The sequence below is a fragment of the Cupressus sempervirens genome, chromosome 7 (assembly GCF_028749045.1).
Source record: "Cupressus sempervirens isolate cs-2001-9-10 chromosome 7, ASM2874904v1, whole genome shotgun sequence".
In the NCBI taxonomy this organism is placed as follows: domain Eukaryota; kingdom Viridiplantae; phylum Streptophyta; class Pinopsida; order Cupressales; family Cupressaceae; genus Cupressus; species Cupressus sempervirens.
In genome coordinates this window covers 694,858,999-694,884,162 of record NC_143124.1, presented here as the reverse complement: position 1 = coordinate 694,884,162, position 25,164 = coordinate 694,858,999, and the positions used below count along the sequence as shown (strand labels likewise).

The window sequence follows — 25,164 nt, the reverse complement described above, 5'->3', positions numbered from 1 at the left end:
TCTTTCTCATATTCCTTTGCGAATCCAATGAAAGCATTTAGGGAGGAAAGGGTGTTCAAATGTTTCTTCTTGATGGCAACCTTTCCTAGCTCATCCAACCTCAATCTGAGTCTTGTCTCATTGATATCCTCTTCTCTGATGTCTTCAAAATCAAGCACCATCCCAACGTCGCTCATCATGGTTGAAATGGAAGTGTCGATGCTTGGGCTGTGCTGTGCAATTGCCTTATGTATCTCTTCGAGTATTCTCAATCTGGTAGTCAAGGCAACAAACCAAGATTCGACCGTACCCAATCCTCTCTCATCAACCAACTTGGCCTTTTGCAAATATGCCTCTGGGAGCCCAATGAACGCATGTAGCCTGGGAATAGCTAAATCTTTGATGGGAAGGAAATCCTTCCACTCTTATTCAAATAATATGAACTTGTTTCTAACAATCACCAATGACCGAATTGTTGAGATGAAGGAAGTCAAGAAATTTCGCCCATTTTGGATTTTATCACGGATCCAATCCCTAACTTCATGTAGCTGAGCTGATATCTCTTCGAGGTTGCTCCCGCTATCTTGAGGAAGGGCTGCCTGGTGCAACTGTTGGATGGGTTGGCAATCTCTCCAATATTTGTTTTCGGCCTCCAACTTTATGATCTTTTCATTTGCCTTCCTCAACCTTTCTCTGATTGAAGCTATACCCTCTTGAATCTCTTCACATTCCATATCATCCGTGCTTCTTCCCAAGTTGTGTTCCACTATCTCATATTCCTGGGTCGCAATTTCATCCATTGCCTTATTGACTATTGGTATAGCAATTTGAACCTTTTGGTGACCATCATTGTTGCTTCTGATTACCTTTGCCATCGTCTTCGCCATTTGTTTCTAGTTCTCACTATCACCCTTTTCTATTAATCCTTCGATGTCTTTTGCCGTTTGGGCAGTTGCTACCTCGCCTCTTGGCATAAGCATTTGCCTTAACCACAGCGGTGCAGTGCATCTCCCCAAATCTGGATTTGGTTCGACTAACAAAGCATCACCAACGGCCTAGGGTGCCTGACTTATTGCCTCGATGTCAATCGGCCCATCTTCTTCTCCACTAGTTACTGCCATATCATCTCCGTGTTGGTTTTTTGAGAGGGGAATATTTGGTGCTTTCACTGTAACCACTTGATTTTGAATCAGAGCTTACTTCCACCGCGGCCCCTTTATCACTTGAATTGACCTCTTGGCGTCTAGCCTCGATTATGCTTACTCTTGATGGGACTATATGTTGTCTCTTGGCCAAAGGTTCCGAATGTTCTTTGCCCTTCTTTACCTCCAAGGCTCTCTTCTTGTCTCTGGTTGTTTCCTGTTGCCAGCTACTTCTTTTGCCTTTTTGTCCGACTGATTCTGCTAGACCTACTTTTCGCTTCATCTTCTCATATGTAAGGGGGATCCTTTGTCTTTGTAACTTCCATAGTCTTTCATTATACCACGACTTAGTATGTAAATCTACTACCCTTGTGACTGCCTCCAAGGAAGGCTCCTGATGGTCATCCCAATCCACTGGATTCAATTTTGTTTCTTCTACTGTATCATAATCTTCTCTCAGCACATTTCCATCATCTTCTAGTTGATCGGGAATATCAAGGCCTCTCCATTTGATATCTCTCATCATGTTCACCAACAATCTTGAAAAAGCTAACTTTCTCACATGAAAGTCATCTTTGATGTTGGCCCAAAAGTCCTCTATAGTGGGGACATGCTTAAATGCATTTCCATGAAATACTTTGATAAGACCATTAGGATCGAATCCTTTCCTTGCCTTCTACCACCCTAGATGATACCACTCCAATTCTTTCTCCGTAGTTGCAAAGGCGGCCCGATTGGGGCAACTATCATTGCCAATTCTGATTGAGAAGGTAATCCCTGTTTTACCTTTATTTCTCATTATTTTATCATAGTGCTCAAGTTGCCTAGCCAATTTCATCAAAACTACCTTGTCGGAAGGGTATCTTGGAAGCCTCTTGGGACAAACTATACTCCCTGCTACTCTAATGTAGGTGAATTGTGGAAATTGGATGAACCAATTTCCAAACTTCTTTATCTTCGCCTCTACTTCTGATGAAAGTCTCTTAGCAGGTGTCCCTTGTAGCACCCTTATTGTCTTCATCGCAAAGGTGTCACAAAATATCTTGTAATCTTTGTTGTTGTGCAAATGGAGCTGTGTATAGCATTCATGCACCAAATATTGCCCCGACACCTTGCCAACTTCTCCTAAAGCCTTAAGTCCCAAACTCTTGTACAATCTAGCAATTAGGTAAAACAGATAGGATCCCATGTAGAATTGCTTTTGGTTTTGGACGGTTCTGAGTTGCAATTCTAGGTTCTCACTTATGATTCTAGCCCAATCAAATCTTCTTTTCCCGTTTTTAATTTCATCCATGAAGTACATCCAGTTTTCAAATTGTGTACCTTGAGCTAGGCCCATGATCCGACTGAGAAGTACAATGAGATCTCTATATTTTGATTTGAAGTCCGACACTGTAAACTTTGATGATCTAGTCACGCCTTTCTTTCCCTTGTGTAGCCAATTCTACTTAAGAAGTGTGAAATAGGCCTCCTGGTTATCCTGAAATGATTTAGTTGCTTGATCCATCATCACAACTGTCATGTTCTTGTACTGGGGAATGTTAAATGTTTCTTCACTTGCTTGTCCACCAATATTGGCCAGCACCCTCTTCCCTTCGCCAAAGATGATGGATTTATTGATCAAATCGAACCGGGATGCGCATTCCATAACTAATTCCAGATAGGGCAATTTAGGAGGAAAAGCCGCTGTGTGTACAATTCCACTTTTGTATATCTTCTTTGCCAAGGGGGATTGTCCTTCTTTTAGTCTGTCCTTGACTTGTATCATGTTTACTGTACCAACATTGGTATCGGTTATTCGCTTCATTTTCGAGAAGAAAGTTGTTTTGGGCATTATATTCTCTGTCTTTCTTAGTATTTGTTCCCTTAGGATTTTTGCTTGCACTACCATCCTCCATCTCATCGCCTTATTACAGGATGGAAAAGTGGTGGAAAATGAGAGAGACAATATCTAGACAAGAACGAAAGAAGGGAGTTAGCTTAAGGACCCCTTTCAACTCTAAATGATTAAAAGTCACCTCTACCAATAGCCAGATCTTCTTTTCGAATCTCGGATCAGATTTTGAGAATTTCAAATCCCATGAAAATCAGAATTTTACTTCTTTGGAATTGTCCACCTTTGGCCTCAAAAAAAAATCAGACTCTCACCTTGTATCTCCTCTCCAAACTGAAATTGCCTAGGTCTGATGTAAAAAAGGGTGCAGCTCTAATGGAGAAAATCAGACCCCAAACAAGAATTTTTTAGGGCAAGAAAATCGAAAAGTGCAGATAAGCCTCTGAAAATCGCCAAGAATGAAGAAAATTCTGCCCTTGGAGTAAAAATCGTCCAACAATGGAGAAAACTGCCCTCAAATCAGTTCACCAAACACACAAAATCTGCTCTCCAAAAAAAATTGCTCAAGCATGGTAGAAAAGGAATGAAGAATGAGGGAGAGAGGGGAAAAAGTTTCCTCGTATACCCAAATTGTTCATCCTCCCAAGCTGGCCGACTGGGACCCTGGGAGCAAAAAAATAAAATAAATTAGTGCGCAAGACATGGGCCCCAATTAAATGCTAAGCACGAAATTAACTTTTCCAAAATGAAAATTGCTTTTTTAAATTGCCAATTAGTTCCAAATTGGAAAAATAAATTAAATAATGCCTTGGAAGTGTTAAATATTCCCATTTAATGAGGATTTAATAATTAATATGTCATTAAAACCGGATTTTGGCTAACCAAAAGCCATTTTTCAATATTAAATTACCAATTTCATTAAAGGCTTAAAATATATTCAAGGCAATTTTAATCCGTTAAAGCCAATTTTTGCAATTTTTATCCAAATAGATTTTGCTATGCCATTTAAATTTTTTTTGACAAAAATAAAATTATTTCTAGAGTCTAAAATCGATTTTGCAATTTGACTTCATCTCCACAAAATTAATTTTTTCACCAAAGAAAAATTTAAGATTTTCCATAACTCAAATCTAACAAAATTTCATTTTTTGAAAATTTTCTAAGTTCACATAGTTATATCCAAATTTTCAAAAGAAATCGATTAAGTACAAGTTTACAATTTTATTCTGCCAAGCATTGTTCTTTGAAATTTGTCCGGCCTAAGGGTGAAATTGGTTGTTTTGGAAAATCAAGTTGAAATCGGGTGAAAATAAACCTAGCCCTCTCCTTGTTTGGCCTGAAGGTGTCTAAGACTCAAACTCTCAAAAATCAAAATTGTTGGACAATCCAAAAATTTGCCAAGGCGATTAAGAAAAAGGGGGTCCCCAAAATTTTGGGGCGATGGTGTGAAAACTTCACAACAAACGGTTGTAGCCATCTCTGCTACAATTGTCGGCGTCTCTTGATACATCCATAAATACTTATCTGACCATGCATACAGATATATACACAAAAGAGATTCTGATATGTGTCTATAGCCAATGTAAATGACTAAAAACACATGAATAATAAAAGCACAACAATACTTATGTTCAAGTTTTGGCGATAAGTACACAAAATGTGCAAAATTGTATTCTCCAAGGTAGATTCTCCCGGTTACAGAATACCATCCAATGCTACTTCCTTTATCCACGGTAGTTACACACTTCAAATTGTATTCTCCATGCAATCACCTTGAACAAGGCCGTTATGCTGATTTGTATTCCTCACGTGAGAAAGAAATTGCTTGGCAAAGACAGTGATAACTCAACAAGCTTGATGCGCTTGACACATGTTTGCACATAATAAAGCTCCGGCAAATCATATTCGTTGAGTCAACAATAAAAGCCAAATGGAAATCTTTAGAGAAACGCTCGTATCTAAATGACACGGGACCAATCGATGAACGAACCTGCTAATAATTCCTTGAATGCTTTGATCTTTGTTGTGAGGTTTCCACACCATTGCCCCCAAATTTTTGGGGACCTCATTTTTTGATCGCCTTGGCAATAGTTTTTGAAGTTGTCCAAAAGTTTTTTTTTGAGTTTTGAAAATTTTGAGCCTAGGACGCCTTCAGGCCAGTGGGAGAAACGTAGCTTATTTTCACTTGCTTTTTTTTAACTTGATTTTCCAGAGCCACCAATTCTATCCTTAGGCCGAACAAATTTCGAAGTTAATTCCAACTTGGCAGGATAAAATTGTAAATTTTGTACTTAGACGTTTTCTTTTGAAAATTTGGATATAATTGTGTAAATTTGAATAATTTTCAAAAAATGATTTTTTTTTTGTTAAATCTGGTCTTTTGGAAAATCTTCAATTTTTCTTGGTGAAGAGAGATTAATTTTGTGATTATTTATTTGTGTTAAAATACTAAAATTGCTTAGCTAAATTGATTAGAATTAAAATTGCAAAATTTGGCTTTAAATGGATTAAAATTGCCTTGAAAACTTTTTAGTCTTTAATGAAATCAGTAATTAATACTGAAAAAATGGCTTTTGGCTAGCCAAAATCCAATTTTAATGACGTATTAATTACTAAATCTTCATAAAATGGAAATATTTAACACCTCTAAGGCATTATTTACTTTCGTTTGCAATTATTGGTCCAATTGGCAATCTAAAAGGTTAATTTTCATCATGGCAAAGTTAATTTTGGTTAAGCATTGATTGTTGGGCCAGATTTGGAATTAATTTATGTTTTTTCTTTCTCCGAGGGTCTAAGTCGGCCAGCTTGGGAAGGCTTGTGGAGTTGGGTATAAGAGGACCTCCTTCCTCTTCTTTCCTCACTTCTCATTTTCAACTCTCCTTTGTTTGGCGACTTTTTGGCAAAGGCAGATTTCTCCATTGTTGGGCGAATTTTCTTCTTGGAGTAGCTCTTTGGTGTTGGGCGATTCTCCTTTCAAGGCAATTTTTCTCCATTTTTTGGTGATTTTGGTCTTGAGGGCAGATTTCCCTTCCATTGGAGATTTTTCTTAAGGGCAGATTTGGCCCTCGTCTTTGGCGATTTTTGGTGGCAAGGCAGATTTTTCATGGTGTTGGCAATTTTTTGCAAATTCTGATTTTTACAAGTAGTTGCGATTTTTTTCTCCTAGGTTGGGCAATTTTATTTGGAGGTGAATTACACGGTAAAATTCTGATTTGGAAGGGATTTGAAGTTCTTGAGGTCTGATCCTAAATTCTAAAAAGTCATTATCCGGCCATTGGTTAAGGTGAATTTTAATCATTTAGAGTTGAAAGGGGTCCTTAAGCTGACATCTTTCTTTCGTTCTAGTCTAAGGATTTCTTCCCTTGGTTCTACTAGCTTTCTGTTCCACCACTCTACCATCCCGTAATATGGTGACGAGATGGAGGATGTTAATGCAAGTAAGAATCCCAAGCGAACAAACACTAAGAAAGACAAAGAGGATCTGATGCCCAAAACACATTTCTTCTCGAAAATGAAGTGAATAACTAACACCAATATCGATACAGTGGACATGATACGGATGAAGGACAGACTAAAGGAAGGACAATCCCCCTTGGCAATCAAGATATACAGAAGCGGAATTGTACACGCAGCAGCTTTTCCTCCTACATTGCCGTGTCCAGAATTGATTATGGAATGTGCATCCAGATTTGATTTAAATAATAAATCCATCATTTTTGATGAAGGGAAGAGAGTGTTGGCCAACATCGGGGAACAAGCAATTGAAGAAGCATTCAACATTCCCCAGTACAAAAGCATGACAATTGTGATGATAGATCAGGCAACCAAATCATTTCAAGATAACCAAGAGGCCTATTTCATGCATCTAAAACAAAATTGGATTCACAAGGGAAAGAAGGGAGTTAATAGATCATCGAGGTTCACAATGGCAGATTTCAAACCAGAATATGGCGATCTCGTTGTTCTTCTCAGCCGGATCATGGGCCTAGCTCAAGGTATGCAATTCGAAAATTGGATGTACTTCTTCATTGATGAAATTGAAAAGGGAAAAAGAGGATTTGATTGGGCTAGGATCATAAGCGAGAACTTAGAATTGCAACTTAGAACCGTACAAAACCAAAGGCAATTCTACACGGGATCCTATCTGTTTTACTTAATTGCTAGATTGTATAAGAGTCCAGGACTTAAGGCCTTAGGAGAAATTGGTAGTGGGTTGGGGCAATATTTGGTGCATGAATGCTATCCGTAGCTCCATTTGCACAACAACAAGGATTACAAGATATTTTGTGATGCCTTCGCCATGAAGATAGTAAAGGTATTACAAGGGACACCTGCTAAGAGACTTTCACGAGAAGCAGAAGCAAGAATTAGGAAGTATGGGAGTTGGTTCATCCAATTTCCACAATTTACATGCATTAGAGTGGCAGGAAGTACAGTTTGTCCCAAGAGACTTCCAAGGTACCCACTCGACAAGGTAGTTTAAATGGAATTAGCTAGGCAACTTGAGCACTATGATAGAGCAATGAGAAACGAAGGAAAAACAGGCGTTACTTTCTCAATCATAATTGGCAATGATAGTTGCCCCAATCGGGCCTCCTTTGTAGCTGCGTAGAAAGAATTGGAATGGTATCATCTAGGATGGCACAGAGCAAGGCAAGGGTTTGATCCTAATGGTCTTATCAAGGTATCTCATGGAAACGAATTTAAACATGTTCCCACCATAGAGGACTTTTGGGCCAATGCCAAAGATGACTTTCTTTCTCAAGATTGTCGGTGAACATGATGAGAGATATCAAATGGAGAGGTCTTGATATTCTCGATCAACTGGAGGATGATGGAAATGTGTTGAGAGAAGATTATGATACAGTAGAAGGAACAGAACTAAATCCAGTGGATTGGGATGACCATCAGGGTCCTTCCTTGGAGGCAGTCTCAAGGGCAGTAGATTTACATACTGAGTCGTGGTATAATGAAAGACTAAGGAAGCTACAAAGACAAAGGATTCCCCTTACCTATGAGATGATGAAGCCAAAAGAGGGACAGACAGAATCAGTCAGGTAGAGGAATGAAGGAAGTAGCCGGCAATAGGATACGGTTAGAAATGGCAAGAAGAGAGCTTTGGAGGTTGAAAAGGGCAAAGAACATTAGGAACCTCCAATCAAGAGACAACACGTAGTGCTGTCAAGAGAAAGTATAATTGAGGCGAGAAGCCTAGAGGTCAATTCAAGTGATAAAGGGGCCACGGTAGAGGTGAGCTCTGATTCAGAATCAAGTGGTTACAGTGAGAGTATCGAGTACTCCCCTCTCTCGGAGAACCAACAAGGAGATGGTATGGCAGTTACTAGTGGAGAAGAGGATGGACCGATTGATATTGAAGAGATAAGCCAGGCGCTCAAGGCCGTTGGTGATGCATTGTTAGTCGAACCGAATCCAGATTTGGGAGATGCACTGCACCACTATGGTTAAGGCAAATGCTTATGCCAAGAGGCGAGGTGGTAACTGCCCATATAGTTGAAGACATCCAAGGATTAATAGAAAAAGGTGATAGTGAGAACCAAAAACAAATGGCAAAGACGGTGGCAAAGGTAATTATGAGCGACAATGATGGTCATCGAAAGGTTCAGATTGCTATACCAACAGTCAATAAGGTAGTGGGTGAAATTGCGGCCCAGGAATATGAGATAGTAGAACACAACTTGGGAATAAATGCGGATGATATGGAATGTGAGGAGATCCAGGAAGGTATAGCATCAATCAGAGGAAGGTTGAGGAAGGCAAATGAAAGAATAGTAAAGTTGGAGGCCGAGAACAAATATTGGAGAGATTGCCAGCCCATCCAATAGCTGCACCAGGTAGCCTTTCCTCAAGACAGCGGGAGCAATTCAAAAGAGATATCAGCTCAACTACATGAAGTCAGGGATTGGATCCATGATACAATCCAAGATGGGCGAAATTTCTTGCCTTCATCTCGACATTCCAGTCATTAGTGACTGTTAGAGACAAGTTCAAATTATTCGAAGAGGAGTGGAAAGGTTTCCTTCCTATCAAAGATTTGGCTATTCCTAGGCTACAGGTGTTCATTGGGCTACCAGAAGCATATTTGGAGAGGGCCAAGTTGGTTGATGAGAGAGGATTGAGTACATTTGAATCTTGGTTTGTTGCATTGACTACCAGATTTAGAACACTTGAAGAAATACATAATGAGATTGCACGGCACAGCCCAGGTGTCGACAATTCCATTTCAACCATGATGAGCGACGTTGGAATGACACTTGATTTTGAGAATATCACAGAAGAGGATATCAATGAGACAGATTTTGGATCGAGGTTGGATGAGTTAGGAAAGGTTGCTATCAAAAAAAAGCATTTGGGCACCCTTTCCTCTCTCAATGCTTTTATTGGATTTGCGAAAGAATATGAGAAGGATCATGAAAAGATACTACAAGCAGCAAGCAGTGTGGTGAAGTTAGTAGAACTCAGGGCGAAGCACACACCTTGTCCTCCTATGGAAGAAGTTAACCAAAGGCTAGCTAAGTTCATTGTCTTAGCTAAGAAAATGAAAGAAAAGGGAAGACTTATATTAGAAGATCATTTGATGTAAGCCCAAGTGGCAATTTCTCTTTCTTTTAGAATAAGACAAGTGTCTGTTTTTGATTGGCCATCATTTTGGTGCCTTCTCATTGGTTGCCACTTTTAGACTTTTTTCATTGGTCCATTGACGAGGTGGTGGCTTCTCATTGGCTGATGGGGTGGCAACCCTAATTAGGGTTTGAGGATCCAATCTGGATCGTTGATCTTGTTTTGATCTCCACCGTCCGTTGTATTTTTGGCCCCTATATAAGGCCATTTGCTCTCATTTGTAAAGTGTTGGAGAAATTTTTGCTAAGATAATGCCAAAATTCGCTATTTCTTTCTCATTGTTGTGACTTGCATGGTGGTTAAGAGCCTTTGGCGTTATTGCATGTTTTCTACTTCCAAATAGAGTTAAATTTCTTTTCAAGTTGTTAAAGTTGGTTGCATTTCAAGTTGTTTAAGCAAGAGTAAAGTAGACGGATAGCTGTATGGTAGCATTAGTAAATGTTTGATAGGGATCAATACTAGGGCACTAGCATCCTAACGGTTGGTTGGGAAGCCTTGTGTGGTAAACTAGTTCATTTTCCTTTGAATCATTGCATCTGTGGACGTGGGGCCGCTGGTTAGCCTTCATTAGATTCGATCCCCGTCCATTTGCCAACTTTCTATTCATAGGAGTAGGAGTAGAGTAGTGAGTAGCTGAGTAGTCGAAGTTTAGAGAGGGAAGTTAGAGAAGCAAGTCAAGTATCAGAACACACCCATTCACCCTCCACCACCATTGCCTTCCCATCAACATCATCATTGGCAGACACATCCTCCATCATCACCACCATCAACATTATCTGCCACCCACATATTTCACAAACCGAACCACCATCTCCTTCATCCCACCAAAGTCCAAGTCATCCTCAACAATTTGCATAAGGCCGCCTACGTGATTACTAGCGAATCACATCGATAAAACTTAGCGAGTATCCACAAGAGTAAGGAACATTGGAGTTATTCTCATATCCCATGAGCAATAACTTTTCAAGAGAGGAATTGTATGCTTGATACACCGTATCAGATGTCCAATTACTAATATGTTATGTAAGTGATACAAAACTCGCATCAACAATCTTTCATGTGGTCATATCAAAACGATAATTATGGTGGAGAATTTTCGAATGTTATGTCAGCACTAATAGATGGCACCTATCTTGCATATGAGCTCACAAATACTCCTCCTTTGTTGGCACAAACACCAAATACAGGAAAATTCTGCTGATTCCCATGCACAGACTTAGTTTCTGTCTACAGCTCCTCCAGTTGTGATGATTGGAAAATAAGGGATTTCTTTTAGCAGAGGATACAGTCATTTCCAACATCTCGAATAACCACAGAAGAGATAGCACTTCCAAGTGGTGAGCAACAGAGTCTCCAATGCATCCAAAGCTTTCAATTTCTGACTCCTTCGATGCATAGCTGCGGCCTTCGTAGAGCATGTAAAAAGACTCCTTTGACTCTTTCAACGCAAACTTACACTTCTCTCTTCATCGCCATGACCATTGCCCATGATCTTCTTTCTGAGACTCCTGTCCAGTGTGAACTACTACCCAATATTCTCTTGGGTCAGTGAGCTGCAAGTGTACATATTTCCAATCTTATGCATTCTGTTAAAGACAGAGCACCCTTAAATCCCATTATACTCTATTATGTAGCAAACAATACATCTGTTTCAGAATTCAACAATAAAAGAAGCATGTGAACAGCCTATTATGTATTGCCCGAGCACTCTGGTCATAACAGACAAAAGAAGGTTAAGACGGAATATTTCAGACAGAAATACACTCCACGATGAAAAGAAGTCCAATAAGTTATGTTGATACTACCAAATAAAATGTCTGCAACCTATTATAAACATCAAGAGTAATTGGAGGGTAAAACAAAAATGTATCTGATCATAGTGACGATACTAAAGATGACGACAGACATGAACACTATCATGTTAAAAACTTTCTATCACTTTACCATAATCCAAGATTAAAACTCCAGATCCCAATCTCCCCGACTTGAAAAATTCTGTGGCAATCTGGGTCTCCATCTGATATAGTAGGTGATCATTGGAAGCGATTGATAAAAAATGACAAAACGAATTTAAACTCATAAATATGAGACAATCGATAATAATATAACACGACAGTGAATGGTTCTCAGCATGGAAGGATGCATAATGCCAAGCTATTATATGCCATGATAAATAGATGGTGGCCAGTGGTAATGCTACAAATTGGAGCACTGAAGGTGAATAGCCACAGGCAAAATCTTGAAGGTATGAACAAGTGCATTCACCAGCAATCACAAGAACACCAATCATCGTAAATGATGTCTTTCAACGGACACAAAGCCTTAAAAGCTCAATGGAGTCTCCTCCAGAAAGAAAATCTCCTACGGGCTCTTGATTGAAATTGCAACAAGGATCTAAAATTTTCTCTACGTCAAAAATTGTGAAAATTCTAACTTCAAATTAACAAGTCAAAGAACTCCCTTCCAGAATACTGTATCTGCCTCGAGAAGACTGAACATGAGACAAAATGGAGAAACAACTCTTTATGAAAGGCATACAGAACTAAATTCAGACCATTGTCACATACAGGTCTAAAACAGATCAGAAAAGATAAAATATGCTGTCATATAAATAGACTGCATAAGACTCTTCATCTTTCACACGAAGGTCTCTCTGAGTCCCAAAAACTAGACCTTTCATATTTCCAAATATTCAACACTTCACATTTACATATGCACGCCTCTTTGCATGGCATATTCCACATGTCTTTTTGCATAATATTAACTTAAATATAATCACATATATGTCTTTCAGCTGAAGATGACCCTAATGGTCATAACAAACATATTTCTATCTCATAAAATCAGAGATAAAGTTCTCTATCGCAGCTACAAACTTCAACGCATACAGCATACCACTATCTAGAGGGTGAGTACCAAAATCATCTTCTGAAACTTGCTCTACTCGCTTTACTTTTGAATTCAGTTTATCTTGGAACTGATTGGTATCATTGTTAGCAGATTCATTTGAGGGCTCATTTCCAGAATCTACATTGTAGGGCAAGTCCGCTGAAACTGATACTTTAGCCTTCTTTGCCGTAGCAAACACAAAATGATGGATTCTTTTCTTCTTACAAGAGCAACTTTCATCATTATCAGGTGGAAGAGATGCAATAGTAACACTGAAAGGGTTACCAAAAATACTTCTAGTGTTCCTACGAAGAAGCTTGTCTTGTTCAGATTTTCATATATCAAGATCATCTCTCATTTTTCCCAAAAGGTTCTTGAGCTTCTTTTTTGCATCTGTTGTCACCTTTTTCTCACTTATTCATGATAATATTTCTTCTGCAGTACCAAATGTTTCCTTTGAGAAATTAGGGGGACCACAACACGTGCATGACTCTCAACTTGTTCAACAGATAACTCATATCCCAAATAATGTGATAATTGTTTCCTGGGTTGAACAACCTGCATAATGCAGTGACCGTTGGTGACAATAAAGCAATATCCTTATACTTCTTAATCATAGTTGGAGGAATCTTGTCTCTTTGATGCATTTTTCGTTGCATGACGGAAAAGAAAGTAGTGAAATCATCATCCATCCTCTTCATCCTTTCTTTACTGAATAGCCTCTTATAGATTTGTTGCGCAGCATGTTCCTTTTCAGACCAAACCACCATACCCACTCCAGGAATAGTATTTGGAAAATAGAAAATCAAGTAAATTGCAAGAGAGACATACCAAAAAGATACATTCTTTCTGCTGGTTTTAATGGCTTTCAAATTTTCAATAAATTGATCGTTTAAAAGAGTGCAAAGATCATAGTCTGTACCTTCACTGTATTAAATGCTACTCCAATTGTGGTTGCTGACACATAATTCATTCAGTTTGTGTACTATACTTTGTATCCTATGGCTTCAGCAACATATCTCATGGCTAGGTCTTTGATGGTACTGGTCTTGAGTGACCTTCTGTTAAGGGTTGCAGTAGTTAAAAAATTTGCTCACCTGCCTTGAAACTCTTAGGTTTGGGTACTTTGCTAATATTACTGAGACCGACAACGCATTTCATTATTTTCTTTGAAATTAAGTGCCAGCCATCTTCTAGCCAACCAAATACATCATGGAAACTGCTAATTGCTATCCTTACCCATGATTCATTTAGAAATTGGGAAAAGCATTGAACACATGCAACTTCTTTTCTTCCAAAATCCTGAAATAAGTTTTGCTCTTCTGCCATTCATGCACAAATTCTTTGCCCATAAATCTGTAATTTCGTAGGTGCTGAGCTTCTCCAACTTACATAATAGATGAATGCAGACGTCTTCATTTGGAAGGACTCCTTGACGAATCCTTGACAAACAGCTAGACATACCATTCTCAGTGGAAATGCTAGGACATGGCTAAAACACAGGACGAGGTTACTGAGACTCCTGAATAGACATAGGTGTAAGGTTACCACCTATTGTCCTCAATAGACATAGGTGTAAGGTTACCACCTATTGGCATTGATAATTTAGAAACTATCAAGCTCAACTTCGAAACTTGCAAAGGAAAAACATAGTAACCCTAGCTCAACTGCCCTTGCACGACAACTCTTTTAAGCTTGTTCTTCGCAGTGTGTGAAATGAATCGTAAAAATGTATATTTAACTTCGATATTAGTGGAAATAAATGCAAGCAGTGCATTTAATGCACGGCATGTCCACATTGGTACCTTTATCGAAAATGTTTTCTTCTTGAATAATGCCTTTTGCATAATACTTTTCACTTCGTAGCTGTGGGAGATGGATATAACAATCCCCCCCCTGTCACCGACAACCAAAAGGCTGTTTAGATTTCGGTAGTGATCTCAGTGTTGGTGTCAGTATTACTGACATCTTTCTTGACCAAAATCTTCTGCGTTTCTTCTCTGACTTCTTCTTTATTAACAATCTTTGCTATTCTTTCCTTCTCGTATCCATATATCACAATTCTTGCAATGTGCCCAATTTCATTACAGTTGTGGCATCTGTTGCTTGATTTTCTCTGTCTTGACCTGTACTGGTTAGACTTGTGACCATAGAGAAATCATGTAAAATAATATCCAGAAAATTTCTTAATATCTGTTAGAGGTTTTCTACATTGATTTGTTGAATGACTAAAAGGATTGCAATTAAAACATCTACCAGTAAAAGTTCTAGGATTAGCATTAATTCTATTTCTACAATCTAACACTTTATGACCAAATCTATTGTATTTGTATCAATGACCTTTGAAAGAATGAAAATTCATACTTGAGGGTTTATCACAGTCTTACCTTTTTAACCAAAGACTCAAGGACATGATCTTTCCTACTTAGAGGAACTGATTTCTTCCACAAGGATGGGGGAATGTGAACATTCTCCGGTTTTGCACTAAGCCTTTCTTATCTTTAGGTGATCTCCGGGCATTCAGAATCTCATCCAGTTTCTCAGAGCTAGACTTTACCTTTTTACTATCATTATAGATCTCAACCTGGTTAGGCTTTAGTGACATGATATCTTGTTCAAGCTTTTGATTTTCATGGGCTTTTCGCTTAGTCAAATTGTTTAGGAGTTTCTTGGCTTGATCACTTTCTTCAAGTTTCGATTTCAGATCAGTGATGGTTTCATTTGCTAACTTGAGCTCATTACTAAATTTCTTGTGTCTTGATTAAAATCACCGGATTTGTTCCTTCAACTTTCCGATACAATCATTTGCCAATTGAAGATTTTCCGATGAAATTTTTTTCATCTTCCGCTGATTCCAGATCTCTGAATACTAACAAGAATTCATTGTCATCCATGTCAGATATAGGTGTCACGGGTTCACTCTCTTGGATCTCTTCAAGTGATTAGTCTCTTCCAAAGGAACTAGCTCTGATACCATTTGTTGAGCCCCTGATATACGAGGAGGGATGGGTGAATCAGCGTATCCTTAAAATATTCGAAGCAGCTAATTATTTTACCTTAAAACCTATTTTATGCTTGGGCACAATAACAACAGAAAATAAAAGTCACAACGCATACACCCGTATTTTTATCCTGGAAGCCCAAGATGGGGAAAACCACATGAGAGGGTTATCCCTCAAGTATTATGTAAGTGGCTATATAATACAAAAAGGTGGCTCACTGCCAGAGTACAAAAGTAGTATAGATACAATTTACAAAGATGAAGTGAAGAACATGCATCAACAAGTCCATAGATTGCAATTCGTTGTGAATATCAATCTTCTTCTTTTATCAGTACAACAATACAGTCTCATCGATCGCATAAACCAAACTTCACATACATACATTATCATCACCAATGTTATCAAGTACATACAGACACTTCTTTGTTTATACCAACCATTGGTATGAAAATTTCCTCTGTCGGTTCAATGCCAAATGTGTAGAGAAACACAAAAATATTAACCATTTGTCAGCTGACACTATAATGGTAACCATTTGTCAGCTGACACTATAATGGCTAGCTGATGATCAGGCTATGTGAAGATAGATCCTCAAATCCTGCCGAAGATATTGTCAATAGAAATACAAAAAGTGTGCTATCGGAGATCGTAGAACCAACATCAATAAGACTAACTCAATAGCTGATACATGAAACTCTTTACCGGTACCAAGAATTCCAATAGATGACATCAATGACAACTCAAATTGGAGGGGTTAACAACTACAACTTAATTAGTTTAACAAAAGGTTAAGAGGCATGCAATGAAAAGTTATGGGTCTTTCAACATGAGAAAGGTTCATTTGAGAGGAGATACTGAGGAAGGAAGAAGAGAGGAGAGAAGGATTAATGGAAGAAGAAAGAAGAAATTAAGAAAGTGACTCATTCAAGGGCAGCTATGATGAAGGAGAAGAAAATAAGGAAGTGACTCATTCAAGGGCAGCTATGATGAAGGTTTGAGACTCTTTTAGAGGGTTGTATTCATGAAAGGTTGTGACTCATTCAAAGGGTAGAGATGATGAGGGTATGAGTCTCAAAACATTGCAATTATGAAAGGTTGTGACTTTCTCAAAGGGCATCAATGATGAAGGGTTGTGTTTCTCAAAAGATGGTAATTTATGAAATGTTTTGACTCTCTAGAAGAGCAGAAATGATGAAGGGTTATGACTCTATGGAAGGGTGGTAATGTGAAAGGTTTTGATCATGCAAAGGGGCAGATGTGATGAAGAGGTGTGTCCCTCTCTCACAATGGAAGATAATTTATAACTCTTAAATGGCAGGAATGGAGGTTCGCAATTCAAGCTTAATGAAAGGCGGTGACCCTTTCCCGGATGAAGTATAAACGAGATCATTCCAATCATTGAAGGGTCACTTAGTAATCTTCGCAGTGATCTTCACTCATGAATCCATCAAAATAAATCCTTGATTCATCCATCTATCATTAAATCCTCAAGAAATTCAGCAAATAATCAATCAGCAAGATCAAACAAATAGTTATCAAATCCACATCAATCAGCACTTTGTCTTATGATCCAGAAAACAAGCAATTTAGCAATGTTAGCAGCATCATTCAATAATCACTCATCAATTATCAAATCAACAAGAAGTCAGTCAGCATTCACTAATATATCAAAAGATCGATCAAGGACAATTCTGATATAATGAAATTGATCTAAAGAGTATTCTGATACAAAGGAATCAGATTCAGATATACAAAAGCCTATAGGCAGAAATTCTGATTAAGAGTGGTATGCATTAAAGGGTATAATTATGCTTGGTGTATGAGAGTTTTCAATTTGGTTGATATGGTTATTCATCTTTAAACTTGATGTATAGGGTAATTTGGATGATATGATTATGCATTTATTTTGCTGTCATATATGATTTGAGTTGAAGGAAGCAAGATAGGGATGGAATTGGTCATTGTTGGACATTCCTGCTGCCTGTAGAATGCCCTAAGGGATGGAATTGGTCATAGTTGGACATTCCTGCTGCCTGTAGAATACCCTAAGGGATGGAATTGGTCATAGTTGGACATTCCTGCTGCTTGTAGGAAAGGGCAAGTTGCCATCATGTGAATGTTATGTTATGTCAAGCTTAGTTGGGTTGTTTAGTTTAGTGGTACCCTCTCGAAGTTGTTGCTTTTTAAAGCAATATATTAATATGTAGTATAATGGTCATGTTAACCTTTTTTAAGTTAGTCAAATTTAGTCAATTTTTAGTAACTATTTATTCTTATAGTTGTTTAGTTAGAATAGTAACTTTCTATTTTGTCTTTAGTTCTTGATAATTTTAGTACCAAGATGAATTTATTGCTGGCTCTAGGATAGTAATAATACTTATATTTAACTCCACTGACTACTTATCGTAATATGATCATAATATATGTGTGTGTGTGTGTGTGTGTGTACATATATACATACATACATAGATACACACACACACACACATATACACAGTATATGTATATGTATATAGATATGTGTGCATCCGTGTATCACAGTTACAAGACTTAGAGTCAGCTTAAACTTCGCAAGTTGATATTTTAATTTGTCTTGGTCTTGGCCTCAACACCTAAACTCATTTGGCAAAGACTTTGACAAATTGGAAAATTTAAGAACTCAGAGATTAAAGACACAACGATGTCAAGTAGAAGTCAATTTGATTACACACACAAGTATATATTGTTTACATAAGTATAAAATCAAATTTTATTTGAAGGAAAACATGCATAGATATATAAATATTACAAAACCCATGGAATACTAAATCGATGACATCAAAGCAAATATCAAGACTCTAATTATAAGTGAATGACTTAGAAGAGGTTGCATTTCTCATCCCAACATCACAAAAAGTCATGTGTAGGCATCTATGATGGGCCTTGAATGATGTTGTAGACATGATATTTGTTTGTGTCTAAATGACTGGTGTATACAGTCAAATGAGGAATTTATTATTAAATTTTTCTTGAAGCCTTTAAGACTAAATGCTTTGTTGACAAGCTCATTAACATAGAGGAATGGTTAAATAAAAAATAAATGGTTATTGTTCTATTTTGACCTTAGCTAGTATATTACTAGATGGTATTCTTGTTTGAGTCACTATGGGAGGTATGATTGATTCATTTTGCATTATGACAATGACATATTTTGCCATCTATGGTGTAACATGTATTTAGAGTATAAAGACAGTAGCCTGCCAACTTTGCCTATGGCTGTCTTTGCATGTTAAACAACTTGTCTAATGTATGAAACAAGATAATCCTTGATTGTGGTTTTGATTGTGGAGATGCAGAGCTTTGCAAAAAAGATATGCATGTTATAGGTTTTTATGATCATGATTTATGATTGGCTTATTACTATTTATTGTGTGGTGGGGATTTTGGGATAACATCAAAATGGGGTTGAGGCGTTACCGGGTTCCGGAGCACTCGCCCACCACTAAGCTCAAATGAAGACCTTTAAAATCACATTTATTTTCATGGTACACACTATTTTCATGTTTGGTGAAGTCCTAGAAGTGCGTTCATTAACCAAACAAGTAGTGCAATTTTGTAGTTGGGTCTTGCCAAGATTCGATGAATCTAGTGTGTTTCTAGACTCGGCGCATTTAGGAAAGACTCTGAGGTCTGAGTCTCCCAGACAAAACCAACTTAGCTCACCTCAGACTTGTTGATTTTGGCAAGTACATGCAAGTTTCATTACTCTGGTATATCTCTGTGTATAGATATATAGATATGCATGCAGATATATACACACATGTATAAATGTGTATATATGGATGTGTACACACACACATAACATATACATATATATGTATATGGATATATATGGATAACATAGACAAACACACATACATATAATACACACAGACACATTATAGAAATGAGACTCAGACTCAAACATAGACTTGGAAAGGGGGAACCGACTTGGGACTTGAGACTTGACAAAACTTTGCAAGACTCAGCACATGCATGCACAGACACATACACATATAAAATCTCTATTTCCTAATAAGTACACCAATTAGGGGGACTATATAGGATGTATATTAATTATAGATAGCTTGGGGTATATGCATTGATACATAGATACATACATATACACTTGTAATTCATTCTAGATAGCTTGGAGTGCATGGACACCTAGATAGTTTTGTTCATATCTTGTTGTTGAAACTGCCATAGTAAACATGTATACAAAATAGGGATCAGACAAGGTACATGAACTGTGTGACATAATCCTTCGAAGAGGGATGTCATCTCATGGAATGCGATGGTTGCGTGGTATGCACGAAATACATTCATTGATAAAGCTTTAGAAACTTTCGAACAAATGCAATCTCTAGGTGTAAAGCCAGATTCAACAACCCTTCACGGTTTCTCACCAAGACTTGGACGAGCTGGAGTCCTGAGCCCCTAGGATTTGGCCAAGTTCACTTGGCTAGGAACTTGCCAAGTCTTGGCGGTTTCTAGCGAGTTTGGGAGCTATGATACATATACAATGTATACATATATACATATAATTGTATAATTTGTACGTACATATACAAATGGTGGAGATTAAATTGCAAGATCAATTGTTTAGAAAAATTAAGAGAGGGTGAGACCTATAATGCACAAGGATTGATGAGGTGGAGGGATAAGGTGAAGCTGTAAATGAATGGAGGAAATAGGTGGAAAAATTAAATAAATAATTTGAATTTATTTAGATTTTTTTCTATTAAATACAAGTCTTAATACAGCCATAGAGAGTTTACTACAAAAACTCATGGCATAGTATATCAGAACCAAGAGAGTTACTAACCGGCCACTGAAAAACTAGAGTTATTCAGCAATTACATAAACAAAATACAGTAGCATGTGACTAATAACTCATCATCCTTATACTTTTATAATCATCAATCACTTTCTGCTGCTCCATCTATCCAAGGAGTCCACCCCATTGTTCCTTCCATTCAGATTTGTCTCTTTTCCTTGTGTACTGCTGCTCTGATGAACTCAATGATACTCAACCCTGGGGGGACCACATTGTTAGGTATAGGGGCTACTGCAGGTACCCGTTCACTGCCCTGTGCTCTTGCTGCATTCTTTCTTCAGTAATCTGTCTCAGCCACAAAGTTGGCAAGACCAATTTCATAATGCATTCTTTCATCTGTTTTCCTTGTCCAAGTACCCATTAGCTATTTCCCAAGTGAAAACACGTGTATTACCATCTCTCAGTAAGCTTTCAAACTTGTCTTTAGCCGACCTCATTGTCACTGTTACCCGCCAATCGACATCATAGGTGATAAGCCTCCTCAGAGACTTAGTAAGAAACCTTTTCTTCCACTAAAAATGTCATTATTCCGAATTTTCCATAAAAGCCAAAGAATTTCACACAAAATAATAGACTGAAAAGTGTTCGTATCTTTCTTGAGCATTTAAACAGTCATTAAGGATTTCCCAGCTACAAACATTGCCATCAACAGGGATGCCAAATATATTCCAACCTCCTTTGCAAATAGACATTCAAAAAAATGCATGTCAGTATCGGGGAGTCTGCAAACAGAGAAAATGCTGGTGGCTCCCCAAGAAGTATGAGTAGGGAGCTTAAGAAGCAGCAACTGCCCTTTGGCTCAATAGGTCGATCTCACAGAGCACTAAAAGTAGTATGCCAGGAGGGAGGGTCTCAGTTAAGCTTGCAGGAAGAATTCAAATGCGACAGATTGCCATCATTATCAGTAGGACAGGAGTAAATGGTTCTAGCTTTCATGTTAGAGAGGAGGGAGCTATCAAACCAACAATAAAGGCTAATGCAGGAAGCATTCGCTAATTAAATAATTCTTGCAACCTTTTTTAATTATGGAGGACCAAAAGATGAACTGATAGCACACTCGCACGCCCCCATACAGATGCACACATGCGCACACACACACAAGATCCTTAAAAGAGGATCTATGGTTGATTTTTGGATTTCTTGCAAATATTTCTTTAGAAACAAAAAGGGCAGACTTTGGTATTTGCAAGTTTGATAAACATGTTGAAATCTGTGTTTGAGTGTTGCTTGCTATAATTGGCTGGAAATTAGGAAATGATCTTCTTGAAAGGCTAGGGTTGATTGCTACAATTGACTGGCCTATATGTTTCACGTCCATTGTTTCAAATTCAAAGTAATGGGCTCCTCTATGTCAAATAAGTGCCTTTTCTTACAAATTAAAACTGTGAAATGCAATAAGTACAAATGAAAAGTTTTGAGGATCAATTTGTACCACATTATTACTGAATAGATATTTAAATTATAGAAATATGGGGTGTTGGATGATTTCTTTGTAACAGAAACGTAATATGGAACAGGTTTTTTCTATCTCGATTCCCAGGGTCAGGGTCATGAGGATTTTGATCCTGCTAGCCTTCGAGAGCATGAGGAGTTTACAAAAGTGAAGAATATTGCAAAGATTGAGCTCGGGAGGTATGAGATTGAGACGTGGTACTTTTCACCCTTCCCTCCTGAATACAATCATTGTGATAAACTATTCTTCTGCGAATTTTGTCTCAACTTTATGAAGCGGAAAGAGCAGCTTCAAAGACATATGGTAAGTAGCTTACTTTTGCTTCCAAAGAGATTCTTTAGCTGCTTTTGCATATTTCTTGGTAACATTTGGAATTTGATATTTTTTGATTATATTTCTTCAACAGTATTTCAGAAGCTTTCTTGGTCGAGTTTGGTTTTTGGGATCTGATTGTCATATTAATGCAATACTTGTCTTTAACTATTCATACATTTTGAATAAGTTTTTCTGTTTTTCTGTTATCGTGAATTGGGAATGTAGTCACTCCAATTTATATTCCTTTTATGAAACAACATCTGAATCTTTTTGTAAAATAAATCATCTGATTGACTTATTTAATAAAATGGCTTTTTATATACTTCTGCTTTGAACCACATTAAACTTTTTACTGTATTTCATCTCGTAGTGTTTCCTTTGATGTTATACAAGTGCATAATAACTTATGCTTGCTTTTAAGAATTGAGTTCTGCTTTGAGAGAAAACTTATGGAGGTATGTATAAACATGACTAATTTAGGTAGCATAAATTAGAGACTTTGGAATGATATCTGGAGAAAAACATTAAGTGGAACACGAAAAGCATAAATTTTCTTTTCAAGAAATACCTAAATAAGATGTATATCTCATGTTCATAATGCATTGGCCCTCTTTTATGATTGTTTTCATGTATTTCTGAAATGTAACCAAGTGAAGTTTTGTATGATGGTAGGACTGGAAAAGGGGGTTGGTTACTGGAATTAGTAAGATAAGGATATGTATTTGTAGGTAAGAAACAATGATTGCTTACTTCCAAGTTTACAAAGAATACAACAAAAGCAGTATTCTGACCTCTCTAGTAATGCATAGAAAACTTAGATGTCTTAACTACATTTATATACACCTAAGAAAATGCTATGTTCATTTCCTCGACAACTAACTAAAGAGCTGGGTTTTTGACATATACTTGTTTTGTTTATAAAATATACTAACCAAAAAAAAATGGTGTTATTGATTTCAAAGGTTAAAGAAATTGGAAAAGTTTGGATCTAGACTCTGGCACAAAAAGTTGTAGGTGTCTATAGTTTGGTTGTGGCACTAAAAATGTAGATTAGTAGTATTGTCCATTTTAAAAAATAGAGTGTGTTTCAAATGCGAAGAAACATAGAGTGACACAATTCTGGAACAATTGCGGTGGCGTGTGGATTGTGGCAGTGGTATTAAAAGTGCCATTGCGCCTGTTGATTGTATGACCATTAGAGTTCAAGGGGCATTGTGTAGTGTTTTGCAGATGCCCCATGGTGATCATAGATCTAAAATTTGATGCTTTTGTGATAAGAATATTAACTCAAACTTATCGATTGGAGACGCAAATTTGTTGGGATAGTGTTGGAATTTGCCTCAATCAGGCCCCTTTATAGTTTATTTCAACTCTACTCTAGTCAATAGAAGCTAGGATGTGTATGAGCATAGGGTCGGTGTTGAACAAGCTGAATAACTGGGGGGGGGGGGGGGTAAATCTGTTATTCCCACACTTAAAAAAAATTCTCAATTGTTGTTCGATACTTAACAACCATCAACCAATACTTATGATCTTTTGATTAAAACATAGTGAGTGCCATAAGAAAGATAGGCATAAAAGCATAGGAACATCGACACAAGTAACGAAAACCCAGTTTGGGAAAAACCACAGAGAAGCTAACTCTTACAAAAGTAAAATCCCCTGTAGGGTGACATCGATTAACATTGTTTTGTACAAAAGGTTAACTGTTTGAAATGCTCATTGCAACAAAGAGAGGTAGTGCCAGTAGGCTTATTGCTAGGGTGGCTACACCCCATAAATACAATAAGGCTCACTATTGATAGGCTCATAGCCGGTATAGCAAGGATGAAAGTAGAACTGACAATGAGTATAGTTGTTGAGCCTCTACATTCATAGTTTGCCAGTGCTTGGAACTCCTTGAATCAACTATAGGATTAAGTTCACTCCTGCATCACATATACAAGTTTTACATTCTATACATATGTTGCCATACTCGTAATCATACACTTCCACTTTGACTTCAATTACAACTTCTTGCACACTAGATACAAAAAGTCTTCTTTATTTATATCACTATCTGAGTATACAAATGTCAACTTCATAATAAAACGTGTGATATTATCGGTGCACCAATTATGATATTACATTTAATTTCAAGCACTAGACCTAAATCTAGAATTACATAACCACCACGTTACATCATGAACTATAGGAATTTAGAATTACATAACCACCATGTTATATTATGAACTAAAGGTCACAATTAAGAATTACAATGTTTGTCACAAATGCCGATGCCGCTAGAATGCCACAACCAAGACAAAAATTATGGGAACCTAAGATCTTCGAATCAACCATGAACCCAGGTACTACAACGTGTTGTGGCCAAAGCACCAAAATATATCTGATGATTTGTACATTTTCCTTGATATCAAAGACATCTAAGTGAAAACTTCATTGCCGCAACAATCACAAGGAACCAATCAAGTATCAACAAGTATACTAGTCAATGGAACTCGGTACTTTTGAATCAAAAGTTCCTGGAATTATGAGATATTTGCATTTGTGTTATTCTTGTACAACAAAAACTTCTATTAAAATTGCCTTCACTAATTGTCCCCAAAATGTACCACAAACTCCAAATCTTCTCTATAACCAACCGATGCCATGAGAGAGCCGGTACGATTTCAATGGTTTAGGCATGGATAGGCCCTCAAACTACTATCATCCTCCAAATGTACCCAAAATTTAATGGTTTCAAATCCCATTTCTTCTTTCTAAAGTGGTCTACTATGAGATAGGTCTAATGGAGACCTAATTGAATTAGCCCCCTATAATTCACTTTTTCACTCCTTATTTGAAAATCTCCAAACACAGCTACAATCAAATCACAAATTTTGACACCCTTTTTGGGAGTACTACAAGATTTCAAGGTTTTAGGTTTGGATCCCCACTTTGATGCAGTCAACCCTTATTGTTGCAGAATTGACCTAATAGGCGTAATTGGATCAATTACAAAGAAACTCCAAATAATCTACTCGAATCTCTTCAAAGTAACACTTGGAAAA

At 37.5% G+C, this 25,164-nt stretch overlaps 1 protein-coding gene across 1 annotated transcript in view; it reads left to right on the top strand.

The window, feature by feature from the left end:
* Positions 1 to 25,164, top strand: part of LOC149549116 (histone acetyltransferase of the MYST family 1-like) — a 107,669-nt gene that overhangs the window by 32,133 nt on the left and 50,372 nt on the right. Inside the window, exon 4 of the mRNA XM_089792557.1 lies at positions 21,887 to 22,102. Within this exon, the coding sequence (XP_089648683.1) occupies positions 21,887 to 22,102 (216 nt within the window). The remainder of the gene's footprint in view (positions 1 to 21,886; positions 22,103 to 25,164) is intronic.